Source organism: Crocuta crocuta, unplaced genomic scaffold (genome assembly GCF_008692635.1).
Source record: "Crocuta crocuta isolate KB4526 unplaced genomic scaffold, BGI_CrCroc_1.0 scaffold243, whole genome shotgun sequence".
Lineage (NCBI taxonomy): Eukaryota > Metazoa > Chordata > Mammalia > Carnivora > Hyaenidae > Crocuta > Crocuta crocuta.
In genome coordinates, this window is record NW_027529596.1 from 544,351 (window position 1) to 558,143 (window position 13,793).

The window sequence follows — 13,793 nt, forward strand, 5'->3', positions numbered from 1 at the left end:
TTTTTTTTTTTTTTTTTTTGTATATTTAATAAAGTGTTACATTAGTTTCAGGTGCACAGCATAGTGATTTATAATCTACTCTTTGGGTCTTTTTAATTTTGATTTTCTCTGCATCATGTCCATATTTTCTTCCTCTAATTTGAGCACATAGAGCATATTTATACGAGCTGTTTTACCATTTTTATGTAACCGACTTCATTTCTGTCATTGTTTTATCTGTATCAACTTATTGAGTTTTCTTCTAATGATGGTTCATATTTTCCCACTTTTTTTTGCATGCCTGGTAATTTTTATTGGATACTGGATGATGTGCGATTTATAGCATTACATGGTATGTATGTCATATTCCTTTGAAGAGTATTTGATGTAGTTTGGGCACTCACTACGTTACTTGGGATCATTCTGACCTTTCAAGACTTGCTTTTAAGTTTATAGGATGGATACAGAGCATTTCATATGTAAGACCAACTGTTATGGTGCCGTGCCCTTCAGAGGACTCTACCTAATGCCCTGTGTATCGTGTGAGGGCTGTCCAGTCTGGCTGATGGAAATGCAAAGTCTTGTCAGCCTTCTCTCTCTGTGGATAGATTCACTTACTGCTTATGGTGGTTCTCTTCTCAGCCTTGGGTGGTTTCCGCTACACATATACAGACTCTTCGCCAACCCCTCAGGTGAACTTCTCTGCAGATCAGTGTAGCTTACTCTCCCATGATTCTCCCACCTCCGCTAGTTATCTGTCCTGCACATTCTAGCTACAGCGGCCTCCCAGAATTCCAGTCTTCATCTCTTCTACTTAGTGAGAGTGTTGGGCTCTGTTGTGTTTCCTCTCCCTGTCTCGTTGCCTGGAAACTCCCTCGAAGCAGAAAGATGTGCAGACATATAGCTTACTTCATTTGATTCCCTTCTCTCAGGGATCATACTGTGCTGCCTGTCATCTGGTGTTTGAAAACTGTTGTTTCATATATACTGTCTAATTTCTAGATGTTTACAATGAGATCTAGTCTCTATTTTCTTCATTTCTGAAAATGATTATGATTTTCAAAAGTGTCTTTGGAAGAAACATTTGGAATTTGTATCTTTAGAAATGTTCATTCGAGGGGTGCATGAATGGCTTAGGCAGTTAAGTGTCCAAATATTGATCTCAGCTCAGATCACGCTCTCGTGGTTTGTGGATCTGAGCCCTGTGTCACGCTTTGCTGCTGACAGCATGGAGCCTGCTTGGAATTATGTTTCAGCCCCGCTCCCGCTTGCTCTCTCTGTCTCTCAAAAAAATAAATAAACTTAAAAAAATGTGCTTTCAACATTACTCTCTTCAAGAGGAGATACCCTTTAAAAGGAAAATGTATGAGAAGATCATTTCAATTAATGAAAGTGCCAACTGGTAAAGCATTACATTAAAACGATGCTAGTAGGTAGGTAGTAGGTAGGAATGGAGATGCGGGAACATACCGAAAGCACATTTTTGCGGGAAAAATGGACAAAACCTGGGAGCTTATTGGCATGTGGGATTCATGAGAATTCAAAGATAACTAAGATACTAAGATTTGGAATAGTGGTGCAGTTAAAAGAGGAGGAATAAAAAAAGATCATCAAATTTTACTAATTTTTAAATATTCTTTTACATTACATATCATAGGAAATGGTGACAGAAATGTATTCCGGCCCTTGTGTAGCAATGGAGATTCAACAAAATAATCCTACAAAGACATTTCGAGAATTCTGTGGACCAGCTGATCCTGTAAGTTAGTGTTTAAAATATTAATCAAATTTGTTTTACTCAGTAGCTAAATATCCCAACAGGTTTGATAGCTTAAGTTTGTTCTTTATAAGAAATAATACCAAAATGACTATATCAAACAGATTTTTATTCACATTGGCATTTGGGATAATTTTTTAATATAATAATCCAGGAAAGTGAGTTTTTATCAGCCTGGTGACAGTATAAAGTGGGCAGAAACCTTTGCTGTGGCATTTTCTTTTATTGTGTCTTCTTGTTAAATTGTCTAGAAAAGTGGATTTTCAAGCTCTCTGATAGAAATGGTCTAAGATATTATCCTTTGACATAGCAAAGCTCTAAATAAAGCTCTCAGTGTGAAGAATATTGATATCGCGGCCTCACACCAGATGCGTAAATATGAGCAGTGGGACTTCTGTGAAACTTGATATTCTCTCATGTCCCTTTCATTTTGCTTTGGGTTTCCTTTATATGGATATTGGGTGGCAAGAGGGGTGAAGGGGGGGAGATGGGGCTGCAAAACAGAAGTAGCATTAGAATACACATGAGAAATCTAGCAAATGATAAAAGCTGAGTAGGATTATGGGAAGCATTACTAATTTTCAACACTATAATTTAAATGTATTCTCTTTTCTTTATTTTACTATCACATAGTTTATTGAAGGTGAGCATCCGATTCAGTTTAATCCAGAGAGCATTTATTGAGTTCGCTTAGATGTAGGACAGCAAGTTAACAGCACCTATTGAGAAATCATCTTGTATAAGAGTACCTGCTGCTAGAAATTCCCCATAGAGGAAAACAGTACACCTGTTCTCAAGAGCACACACATGATAATCTTTTAGAACACTTGCAAAGAAGCATACAAATATGGACTAAAATATTGTTCATTCAGGTAAAATGCAAATGTTGAGGGATTGTTTAGTAAAGGAGCAGATAGGGGAAATGAGGTAGCAAATACTGGTAGAGATGAGTGTGAGATGGGTAGCCTTAAAAGCCAGGTTAAAATTGTGGATTCTGTATAAGTGAAATCCCATGTAGTAAGAATAGCATTCCTTGTATTTAGCTTACGTTTGAGCACATGGAGTCATCCTGTGATCCCGTTGGAAGTCAGTTGGAAGAGGTTAAATGTGGGGGCTCTAGAAACAGTTAAGAGCAGCAGACCTGATGACACCAATAGAGAAAGAAGTGACAGGACCTATTTTTTGTCTTTTCAGGGAGAAAGAAGAATAGAAATAAGTAATAAACATGGTTGTGAAAGAGTTATTGTTAAAATGTGACTCCTGTGTAGAGGACATTTAGAGAAAAGGGTGAAGATGCTGAGTGGTTATTGATTATTAATCAGAAGACAATAAAAAGGGATACTTTTTGGTTACGTGAATAAAATAGATCTTGATATTTGCCATTTTTGTATCGGATTTCTGTTGGCCAAGATGGGTTTTTGTTTATTGATTCTTTAAGATAATTAAACTTGTGGGTTTGACAGCTGACTGAACGGGCAAAGAGATAACTAGAACATAAAGGGAATGAGATGAGTTTGTTCTTCATTCAATAAGTATTTACTGAATCTGTGCTAGTATTTGTGAAGATAAAGATAGAAGCCTCAAAGAGCTTACAGTTTATGAGTGGGTGGTACATGGAAGTGACTAATTTCCATGTTCTGTGTCAATTGCAGTGTTAGATGCCTGCACTGTGTATGGTGGAGCCCAGAATACTAGCACTTAGCTCAGCCTGGAATGGGCGATGATAGATTCTCCTCTTGAGTCTCCGAGTCTTGAATTATATACTAAGTGCAAGTGCAGGATTTTTAAGCAGGATCATATGACACACACACACACACACACACACACACACAACATCATCATCATCATCATCATCATCATCATCATCATCATCAGGAAAAATACCATTGATGGTTATAGTCAAACTGTGCCGTAGGGGCAATAAAATGGCTCTTCCAGTTTGTTCTCAGGCTTTGGTTGATTTTGTTCTTCTCCCCTCCCTTGCTTTGTCCCTGTTCTCCCAACCCTCCAGCAAAATCCTAAGCATTGAATGCTCACCGCATGCCCGTCACTGTACTAGGTGCTACTAGGCTTATGGAAATGATCAAACAAATACGGTCCTTATCTTTGAGGAATTTATGGTTTAGTTTTAGGAGGCAGAATTGATGAATGGCAGTCTTATTCACTTCGAGTTGCTGGTGTGCCAGTCTATTCATGTAGTATATTAAAATAATTGATAATGAATTATAAATTCGTTATAATAATAATGAATAATAAAAAATTTCATTTTGTCACTGCATAGTCAATTCCACATCTGAAGAGAGACTGTGGGTTACAATACATGTAAATATAATTAGTGTGCCGGGAAAAATGCCAGGTATGTCATGGCCATACAATTAATATTTGACGGATTAATAAAAGACTGGCTATATTTTTGTGCACACTTAACATCTGGTATTAATTAACTCATTCTTTAAAAAAAATTTTTTTGAGAGGGAGAAAGCATGCGCATGAGTGGAAGAGGGGCAGAGAGGGATAGAGGAGAAAGAATCTTAATTCAGCCTCCACCAGTGAGGAGCCCTATGAGAGGCCCCGTCTCACAGCTGTGAGATCATCATCTGAGCCGAAATCAAGTCAGCATGCCCCTAAAAATATTTCATCCACTAAAGTGGGTTCTTTTTTCCTTTATTCCTTTTTAAGAATGTAGAACTACTTTTTAAGTTGATTCAAAAGAAGGTTCAGCCTTATAGTGACCATTCGGCCACTCTGTAACTGTCTGTTTCATAACTTGACGTCACTCTCATCACTGATGTCTGCACTATTGGCCGGCCCTTTCTTGTACAGCTGGAAGTAAACACACGTTGGCTGTGAACAGAATTTCTCCCAGTCCCTTTAGAAGTAGTCTGAAAGAAGGAGTGGCTTATAAGACAGTTCGCTGGTGGGGAGGGTATATTAGGCTTTCCATTTTAATTTATGTACTCTCTAAAAAATAAGAGAAATGAAGCTTTAATAAAACTTCATGTATGGATTGATAAGAGTGTATTTATATAACCTATTAAAAATATATACATGTTTTGATGTATTTATATATTTTAATGATAAAGGTGCTTGAAAAAATGTTGGAGTCTACTGCATAAAAAGGAAAAACTATCACAACAGGTTTCTTTATAGTTAGAGAAACATTCACTCCCCGCATCATCATCTGCAAATAAAAAAACACATCTACTTAGGCAGAAAACCTAAGATTTGCCTCTGGAGGAAGTTTCAGTTGCACTTGCTCAAGAATTTTACTGTTGAGGGGCGCCTGGGGGGCTCAGTCAGTTAAGCGTACAGCTTCGGCTCAGGTCACCATCTCACAGTTCGTGAGTTTGAGCCCCGCGTCGGCTCTGTGCTGACAGCTCGGAGCCTGGAGCCTTCAGATTCTGTGTGTCCCTCTCCCTCAAAATAAATAAACATTAAAAAAGAAGAAAAAAGAATTTCACTGTTGAGTAGCTTGGCCGTTTTCCTGCTGAGCCACTAAGAAACTGAAAGAGCTACCAAGGAAGTGGTAAACTGTCTGGAAAAAATTTGTGTGGAATATATTTGTTCTTGGGCTGATGGTGATGACAAGCCAAATAACCTCATTGTAGATAGGCCTTGTTTTATGAAAAAATCTGTTTATAAAATATTTTATGTAAAGGATCTTATTTAAGAGAATCTAAATTTTTGGTCAGGTGATTATCTATCTTCATGGGCTCTTACACTTTGAAAAATTTTACCCCATGGCTAGGTTGAATTAAGAGTCAAATATTTTGGGGGTGCCTGGGTGGCTCAGTCAGTTGAGTGTCTGACTCTTGATTTTGGCTGGGGTCATGATCCCAGGGTTGTGGGATCAAGCCCCACATTGGGCTCTGTGCTGAGTATAGAGCCTGCTTGGGATTCTCTCTCACTCTGCCCCTTCCCCTGGCTCATTCATGTTGTCTCTGTCTCTAAAAAAAATAAAATAAAATCAAAAATAAATAAATTCAAATATTTTCATACACAAAAAGTGGCTTTTTAAATTTTAATGAAATTTTCCATTCATTTGATTGTCACAGTGGTCTTTCACCTGGTATTGAGTAGCCTTTACTGATTTTCGGATTAAAGTCAAAGTATCATGATAGTTTAAAATGCAGTTCTTTTTCCATGAATGTACGGGGAGTTGTGGTAAACTTGCAAGAGAAATGCTTGGGAGCTGATGTCTGTTACTTCTGTTACCTATTGACCTTCTGGTCACATTCCTTTATTCACTGAAGGCTGGGAACCCCTGATTATGTGGCCTGTCTCTATCCCAATTCTTATCATCAACTTGGGCACAGTAACACGCATGTGAAAGATTCACCCAGCACTTGGCCTCAGAGCTGAATGGACAGCTCCTATTAATTATCTTTTATCATTCTGCTTCCCAGTTTTCTTCCATGGCCTTGCTCTTTTCCTTGTTGACATCCAGAGCAGAGATACCTCTTCAAACTTAATCTCTAATATAGTAATGTCTGCCATAGCTTTCTGGTTTCCTCGGCCTCTTGATCCTCTTCACAGTGCATCTGTGACTTGACTGAAACCTCTAGGCTTTATGAAGACCCTTCCATTTTCTGACACTGTAATGCCACTTTCTGACTTCCTTCTCTGTTCAACCTAGACTCATACCTTTTTGTAGCATTCTCAATGTCTTTCCTCTCTTGTCCTTTGTCCACACTCCAAAACCCCCAAACTTAGATCAATACAACCACGTGCCTACCTCATTCTTATACATGGACTGAAAGTTTCTAGTAGATTAATGTTATCCTGTTGTATAGATCCATGTTGATGCAACTTATGATCTCCAAAAAAAGCTGGATGAATTACTGTCCCTAGAAATCTTTTTCCGTTCCTCTTTCTGCTAATTCTCAAACTAGCAATTTTAAACCTCCATTATTTTCCTCAGCCCTTTTACAATTCATCTTCCTCTCCATAAAAAGAGATTATCTTCTATTTCATAAAGTAAGGTCATTAAGTATGATCTCTTAAATTTCTGCCTTTACACCATATATTTCTGAACTCCTGCTCATTCCTCTTTCTAGTCCCAAGGAAGTGTGTTTTTGTTCTCTTTTGAAAATTTCCACTTATCCTTTCTCTCATATCTTTCTCTGAAGACTTTGCTTTATTCTTCTGAATTTGTATTTTACAATAGTATTTTTTCTTGTGATTATAAAAGTAATCCATAGCTGTTATAGAAAAATTAGAAGTGAAATAAAGTTTAATAAAGGAAAGGTGGCCTGTAATATTATCACTAAGAGTTACCAATTTCATAAATAAAATTTGGATCCAAGTATGTATACTGCTTTGTAGTTCATGATATCCTAAATACTACTAGCTTTCTCTCATGTCATTAAATGTTCCTTAATGATATGATTTTACTAGATTGGTTATTTGTCATTTTATGGTGTAAAATAATTTTTACACAGTAATACTTATGATAGGAGTCCAATTTCATTTTCCTGTGTGTGATTTTTCTTTTCGCTCAACATCATTTATTAAAGACACAATCCTTTCCTTACTGAGGATTCTTGGCTTCTCTTCTCTTCTTGGTCAAATATTAGTTGATCATATATGTGAGGATTTGTTTCTGTGCTCCACGTTCTTTCCATTGGTTTGTGTGTCTGTTTTTATGCCAGGACCATACTGTTTTCATTACTATGGCTTTGTAGTAGAATTTGAAATCAGAGAATGTGATGATTCCAGCTTTGCTTTTCTTTCTCAAAATTGTTTAGCTGTTTGGAGCCTTTTGTGGTTCTGTACTAATTTGGGGATTTTTTTTCTATTTCTGTGAATAATGTTATTGGAATTTTCTTAGAAATTGCAAGTGATCTATAGATGGCTTTGGGTAATATGTACATTTTAACAATATTCATTCTTTCAGTCCATCAACATGGGATATCTTTCCATTTGTTTGTGTTGTATTTTATTTCTTTCATCACAGTCTTACAGCTCTCAGATGCAGATCTCTTACCTCTTTAGTTAAATTTGCTCCTAAGTATTTTATTGTTTTTGATGCTATTGTGAAATAAGATTGTTTTCATCTGTTGTTGTTATTGTATAGAAATGCAATTGATGACAGACTCTTGAATGCTGAGAACAAACTGAGGACTGATGGATGTGAGGGGTGGAGGGGGTAGATGGCCATGGAGGAGGGCACTTGTGGGGATGAGCACTGGGTGTTATATGGAAACCAACTTGACAATAAACTATTTGTAAAAAAAAAAAAAAAAGAAAAAGAAAAAAAAGAAATGCAATTGATTGCTGTATGTTTTTTTTTTTTTGTATCCTGCAACTTTGCTGCATTTATTATTTCTAACAATTTTTTTGGTGGAGTCTTTAAGATTTTCATATATTAGATCATATCATCCACAAACAAAAACAGTTTTATTCTTTTCTGATTTGGCTGCCTTTTTATTACCTAATTGCTCTGGCTAGGATGTCGATTACCATTGTATAGGGGTGGTGAGACTGAGTGCTCTTGTTCTATTCCTTATATAAGAGAAGGCTTGCCAAAAATGGCCTTTACTATGTTGAGGTACATTCCTACTATATGAAATTTTTTGAGAGTTTTTAAATCATAAAGGGAAGTTGTATTTTGTCAACTATTTTTCTCCATTTGTTGAGATGATCATATTATTTTTTCTTTTATTATGTTAATGTGATGTATCATATTTATGATTGGTGTATATTGAAGCATCCTGCATCCTTGGTATAAATGCCACTTGATCATGGTGTGTGATTGTTTTAATGTGGTGTTGAATTCGGTTAGCTAATATTTTGTTGAAAATGTTTGCCTCCATATTTATCAGGGTAATAATCATTATCTGGCTTTGGGATTGGGGTAATACTGTCTTCTTATAATACATTTGGGAGTACTCCCTCCTCTTCAGTTTTTTGGAAGAGTTTGAGGATTGGTATAATTCTTCTTTTAATGTTTGGTATATTTTACCAGAGAAACCTATTTGGTCCTGGACTTTTCTTGTTAGGAGGTTTTTGATTTCTCATTCAATCTCCTTGTTATTAGTCTTTTCAGATTTTCTATTTCTCTATGGTTCAGTCTTAGTAGATTTAATATTTCCAGGAATTTATTGATTTCATCTATATTGTCCAGTTTGTTGTCACATGATTGTAATAGTTTATTTTATTCTTTATATTTCTATGATATCAGTTATAATATCTCTGCTTTCTGATTTCATTTATTTGAGTCATTCCTCTTTGTATTATGTTGAGATATGGTCCTTCTAGACTTATCTTATTGAGAGTTTTTATCATGAATGGATGTTGTACTTTTTCAAATGCTTTATCTGCATCTACTGAAATGATCATGTATGGTTTTTATCCTTTCTCTTATTGATGTGATGTATCATATTGATTGATTTATGGATACTGAACCAGACTTGTATTCTGGGAACAAATCCCACTGGGTCATGTGAATGATTTTTTAATATATTTTTGGATTCAATCTGCTAGTATTTTGTGAGGATTTTCCTTCTGTGTTCATTAGAGGTATTGGCCTATAGTTCCTTTTTTTTTTTTTTTTGTTTTTTTTTTTTTTTTTTTTTTTGGTTATAGTGTTTTCATGTGTTTTTGGTATCAGAGTAATTTTGGCTTCATAGAATGAATTTGGAAGTTTCCTTCCTTTTCTCTTTTATGGAGTAGTTTGAGAAGAATAGGTATTAACTGTTATTTAAAAGTTTGGTAGAATTCACTTGTAAAACCATATGGTCCTGGGCTTGTTTCTTGTGAGTTTTATGATTACTGATTTAATTTCATTGCTGGTAATTGGTCTATTCAATTTTTCATTTGCTTCTTCCTTCTTGGTTATGTTTCAAGAAATTTGTCCATTTCTTCTAGGTTGTACAGTTTGTTCACATATAATTTCTCATAATATTCTCTTATAATTGTTTGCATTTCTTTACTAGTGGTTATTTCTCCTCTTTCATTTGTGATTTTGTTTGTGTGGGTCATCTCTCTCTCTCTCTTCCTTTTTTAAAAAAGTTTATTTATTCATTTTTGAGAGAGAGCAGGGGAGGGACAGAAAGAGACTCCCAAGCAGGCTTCACGCTGTCAGCACAGAGCCTGACACTGAGCTCAAATTCATAAACCATGAGATCATGACCTGAGCTGAAATCCAGTCAGATGCTTAACGGATTGACCCACCCAGGTGCTACCCCACTTCCCCCCACATTTTGTTTTGTTTTGATGACTCTGGCTACAGATTTTGGTTTTGTTGATCTTTCCAAAGAACCAGCTCCTGATTTTATAAGTTTCTATATCATTTATTTATTTATTTTTAAGGTTTTTTTTGAGAGAGGGTGAGAGAGAGAGAACCAGAAGTGGAAGGGCAGAGAGATAGGGGGACAGAGGATCCAAAGCAGTTTCTGTGCTGACCGCATATAGCCCAACCTGGAGCTCAGACTCACCTGAACTGCAAGATCATGACCTGAGCGAAATGGGATGCTTAACTGACAGCCACCCAGGTGCCACCGTCATTTATTTTGCTCTAATCTTTATTAATTCTTTCCTTCTCCTGGCTTTGGGTATGTTTGTCCTTTTCCTTTTCTGTCTCCTTTAGGTGTAAGATTAGTTTGTTTATTTGAGATTTTTCTTATTTTTTTTCTTGGTTGACCCAGTCATCGTTTACTAGCACGCTACTTTACTTCCGTGTGTTTGTGCTCTTTCCAGATTTTGTCCTGTGGTTGATTATCAGTTTCATAACATTGTGCAGAAAACATGCATGATAGGACTTCAGCCCTTCTGAATTGCTGAGACTTGTTTTGTAGCCTAATATGCGTTCTCTCCTGGAGAAAATTCCATGTGCACTTGAAAAGTATGTGCATTTTGCTAGTTTTGGATGGAATGTTCTGAATATGTCTGTGAATTCCATCTGGTCCATTGTATATTAAAAGCCACTGTTTCTTTGTTGATTTTATGTTTGGAAGATCTGTCCATTGATAAAAGTGGAGTATTAAAGTCTCTACTATTATTGTATTACTTTCTAATATTTCCTTTATGTTTTATTTATTTGTGTGCTTTCATGTTTGGTGCATAAATATTTACAATTGTTCTATCTTCTTGTTGGATTGTCCCCTTCTTTATGATATAGTGCTCTTCTTCATCTCTTGTTACAGTTTTTGTTTTAAAGTCTGTTTTGTCCAATACAAGCATTGCTACTATGGCTTTCTTTTGACATCTATTTGCATGATAAATGATTCTCTAGCCCATCACTTTCAATCTCTAGGTTACTTCAGTCTGAAATTAATCTCTCATAGGCACATATAGATGTGTCATGTTTTGTTTGTTTGTTTGTTTTATTCTGTCACCTTATGTCTTTTGATTGGAGCATTTTCAAAGTAAGTATAGTAGATATGTATTTATTGACATTTTATTTGTTTTGTGGTTCTTTTTGTAGTTTTTCTCTGATCAACCTCTTGTTCTCGTTCATGGTTTGTTTACTTTTTTCAGTGGTATACTGGATTCCTTTATCTTTATTTTTTTCATATCTGTTACTGATTTTTGATTTGTGGTTACCATTCAGTGTGTATTTACTATCTTCTGCATATAGCAGTTCGTATTAAGTTCATGGTTGCTTATGTTTGATCACATTATTTACTCTCTTTCTCCCACATCTTAAGTATAGGTGCCATATTTAACATCCTTTGTGTGTGTGTGTGTGTGTGAATCCCTTGTATGGATTTTACAGGTATATTTATTTTTACTGCTTTTAGGTTTCCAACTTTTCATAGTCTCACTTATGGTCTTTTTTCCACTCAAAGTGTCCTCTTTAACATTTTTGTAGGGCTGGTTTTTACTGGTCATGAACTGTTAGTTTTTGTTTGTCTGAGCAACTCTTTATCTCCTATTTTGAACGATAGCCTTGCTGGATAGAGTATTCTTGGCAGCAGATATTTCCCTTTCAGCACTTAGAATATATCATGCTACTCCCTTCTGGCCTAGAAAGTTTCTGCTGAAAAATTTGCTGAGGGCCTTATGGGGTTTCCCTTGTATATAACTGTCTTTTTTGCTGTTAAAAACATTTTTTCCCACTATTTTTAGCCATTTTAATCCTATGTGCCTTGGTGTAGACCTCCTTGGTTTTCTTAGGGGATCTGTGCTTCCTGGATATGAATATCCATTTCCTTTCCTAGAGTAGAGATGTTTTTAGCTATTATTTCTTCAAATATACTTTTTGCTCCCTTTTCTCTCTCTCATTCTTCTCAGATCTATATAATATGAGTGTTATTATGTTTGGTGGAGTCACTGAGTTCTCTAACCCTATTCTCACTTTGCATAATTGTTTTATTAGTTCATCTTGATTATTTTACATTACTCTGTCTTCTGGGTCATTAATTTGTTCCTGTTTCCTCTAGCCTGCTATGTATTTCATCAAGTCTCTTTTTTATTTCATTTATTATGTTCTTCATCTCTGATTGGCCCTTTTTTTATCTGTGTGTTAAGGATCTCAGTGATGTCTTCCACTCTTTTCTCAAGTCTGGTGAGTATCTTTGTGATCAGTACTGTAAATTCTCCATGAGGCATATTACTTATATTCATTTCACTTAGGTCTCTTGCTGTGGTTTTATCTTGTTTTTTCATTTGGGACGTGTTCCTCTGTCTTATCATTTTGTCGTTCTCTCTCTGTCTGAGTTCGTGTTGTGTGTTAGGAAAACGAATTATGTCTCCTGCTCCGAAGGTAGTGGCCTCATGAGGAAGAGGTCCTGCAGCGCCCTGCGGTGCCTCGTCCCCTTTTCCCCAGTCCTTGATGTTTCAGGATGTGTCTTACACTTGTTGCATATTCCCTGCTGTTATTTCCTGTCCACTTTTTCCTTCAGCCCATTTGTCTGAAGAGGCTCCTGGCCTGTTGTGGGCAGTATTTGGTCCCCAGCCTGGTGGAGCACGTTTTAACTGGTGTATAGTGGTCTGCTCACAGAATGAAACCTGCCATGGATGCCACCAGAACGAAAGCACCCCCAGCTAGGAGGTGATGTCTTGGGTGGGGATTGTTCCTCTTTCTGGGGAAAGGGACCCATCTCACAGGGACTGAAGCAGGCTTGACAAGAAAGGGCAGATCCATCAAAGTGCAGGTGGTGGGCGGGGACTTGGTGTCAGCAATGTGGGTGGAGGGTGTTGGTGCTGTGCTGGTTCCCACAGGAGACCTTGTGTTTACGCTGCAGGGTGGGGCAGGGAGATGTTACCTGCCACCACCTTTACTCCTGGAGGGGCCTCCCTGTGTTCCCAGCTTCTCTGGCCAAGCTCTAAGAGAAGTAAATAACTCTCCCTTCCATGCACCCCAGGCATTTGTCAAATTGCTGCTTCTGTGTTCTGTCTCTACTGGCTGCTTATTGTGCTGTCTCTTTAAGGGTGGGAACTTAATTTTGCAGAATTGAACCTGCTGACTTTTAAAATTATAGGCTGTAAGCCCCACTATTTGTAAACACTATTTGAAATTCAGCCCCTCTGGCTTTCAAAGTCAAATGTTATGGGGATTCATCTTCCTCCTGAGGGCTCTTCAGTGTGATAATATGTTTCTTACCTTTCCCTGTGCCCCAATTTCATTTCCAACCAGGGACAGCCATGGTTGCCTTTGCCCTTTCACCCTCTTTTTATGGCCTCTTTACTTTTCTCTACTTTTACTTGTGGAGTTTGTTCTGCCAGTCTTCAGGTCATTTTCTGGGTTATTTACACTCATATGAACATTAGCTAGGTGTATCTGTAACACGAGGTGGCTTTCTGTCCTCCTACTCCACCATCTTCTCAACCTGTACCTCTGTAATGACTTTGCCTTTCATTCGGTTTTTTGCTTTAAGTCTATTTCTTTCTGTATAAATATTGCCACCCCTGTTGTATTTTGGTTTCCAGTTGCATGGAATATCATTTTCCATCCCTTTCCTCTGAGCCTGTGTGCTCTTCAGGCTGTGTGAGTCTCTTGAAGACAGCATATAATTTGGTCTTGTTCTTAAATCCATCCAGCCATTCCATGCCTTTTGATTGGAGAATTTATTGCATTTACATTTGGAGTAAT

At 37.0% G+C, this 13,793-nt stretch overlaps 1 protein-coding gene across 2 annotated transcripts in view; it reads left to right on the forward strand.

Annotated features, from left to right (window-relative positions):
* Window positions 1-13,793, forward strand: part of NME7 (NME/NM23 family member 7) — a 250,630-nt gene that overhangs the window by 123,023 nt on the left and 113,814 nt on the right. For both annotated transcript variants that reach the window (XM_077761775.1, XM_077761776.1), the window contains exon 10: window positions 1,637-1,738. In XM_077761775.1, coding sequence (XP_077617901.1) covers window positions 1,637-1,738 — 102 coding nt within the window. The remainder of the gene's footprint in view (window positions 1-1,636; window positions 1,739-13,793) is intronic.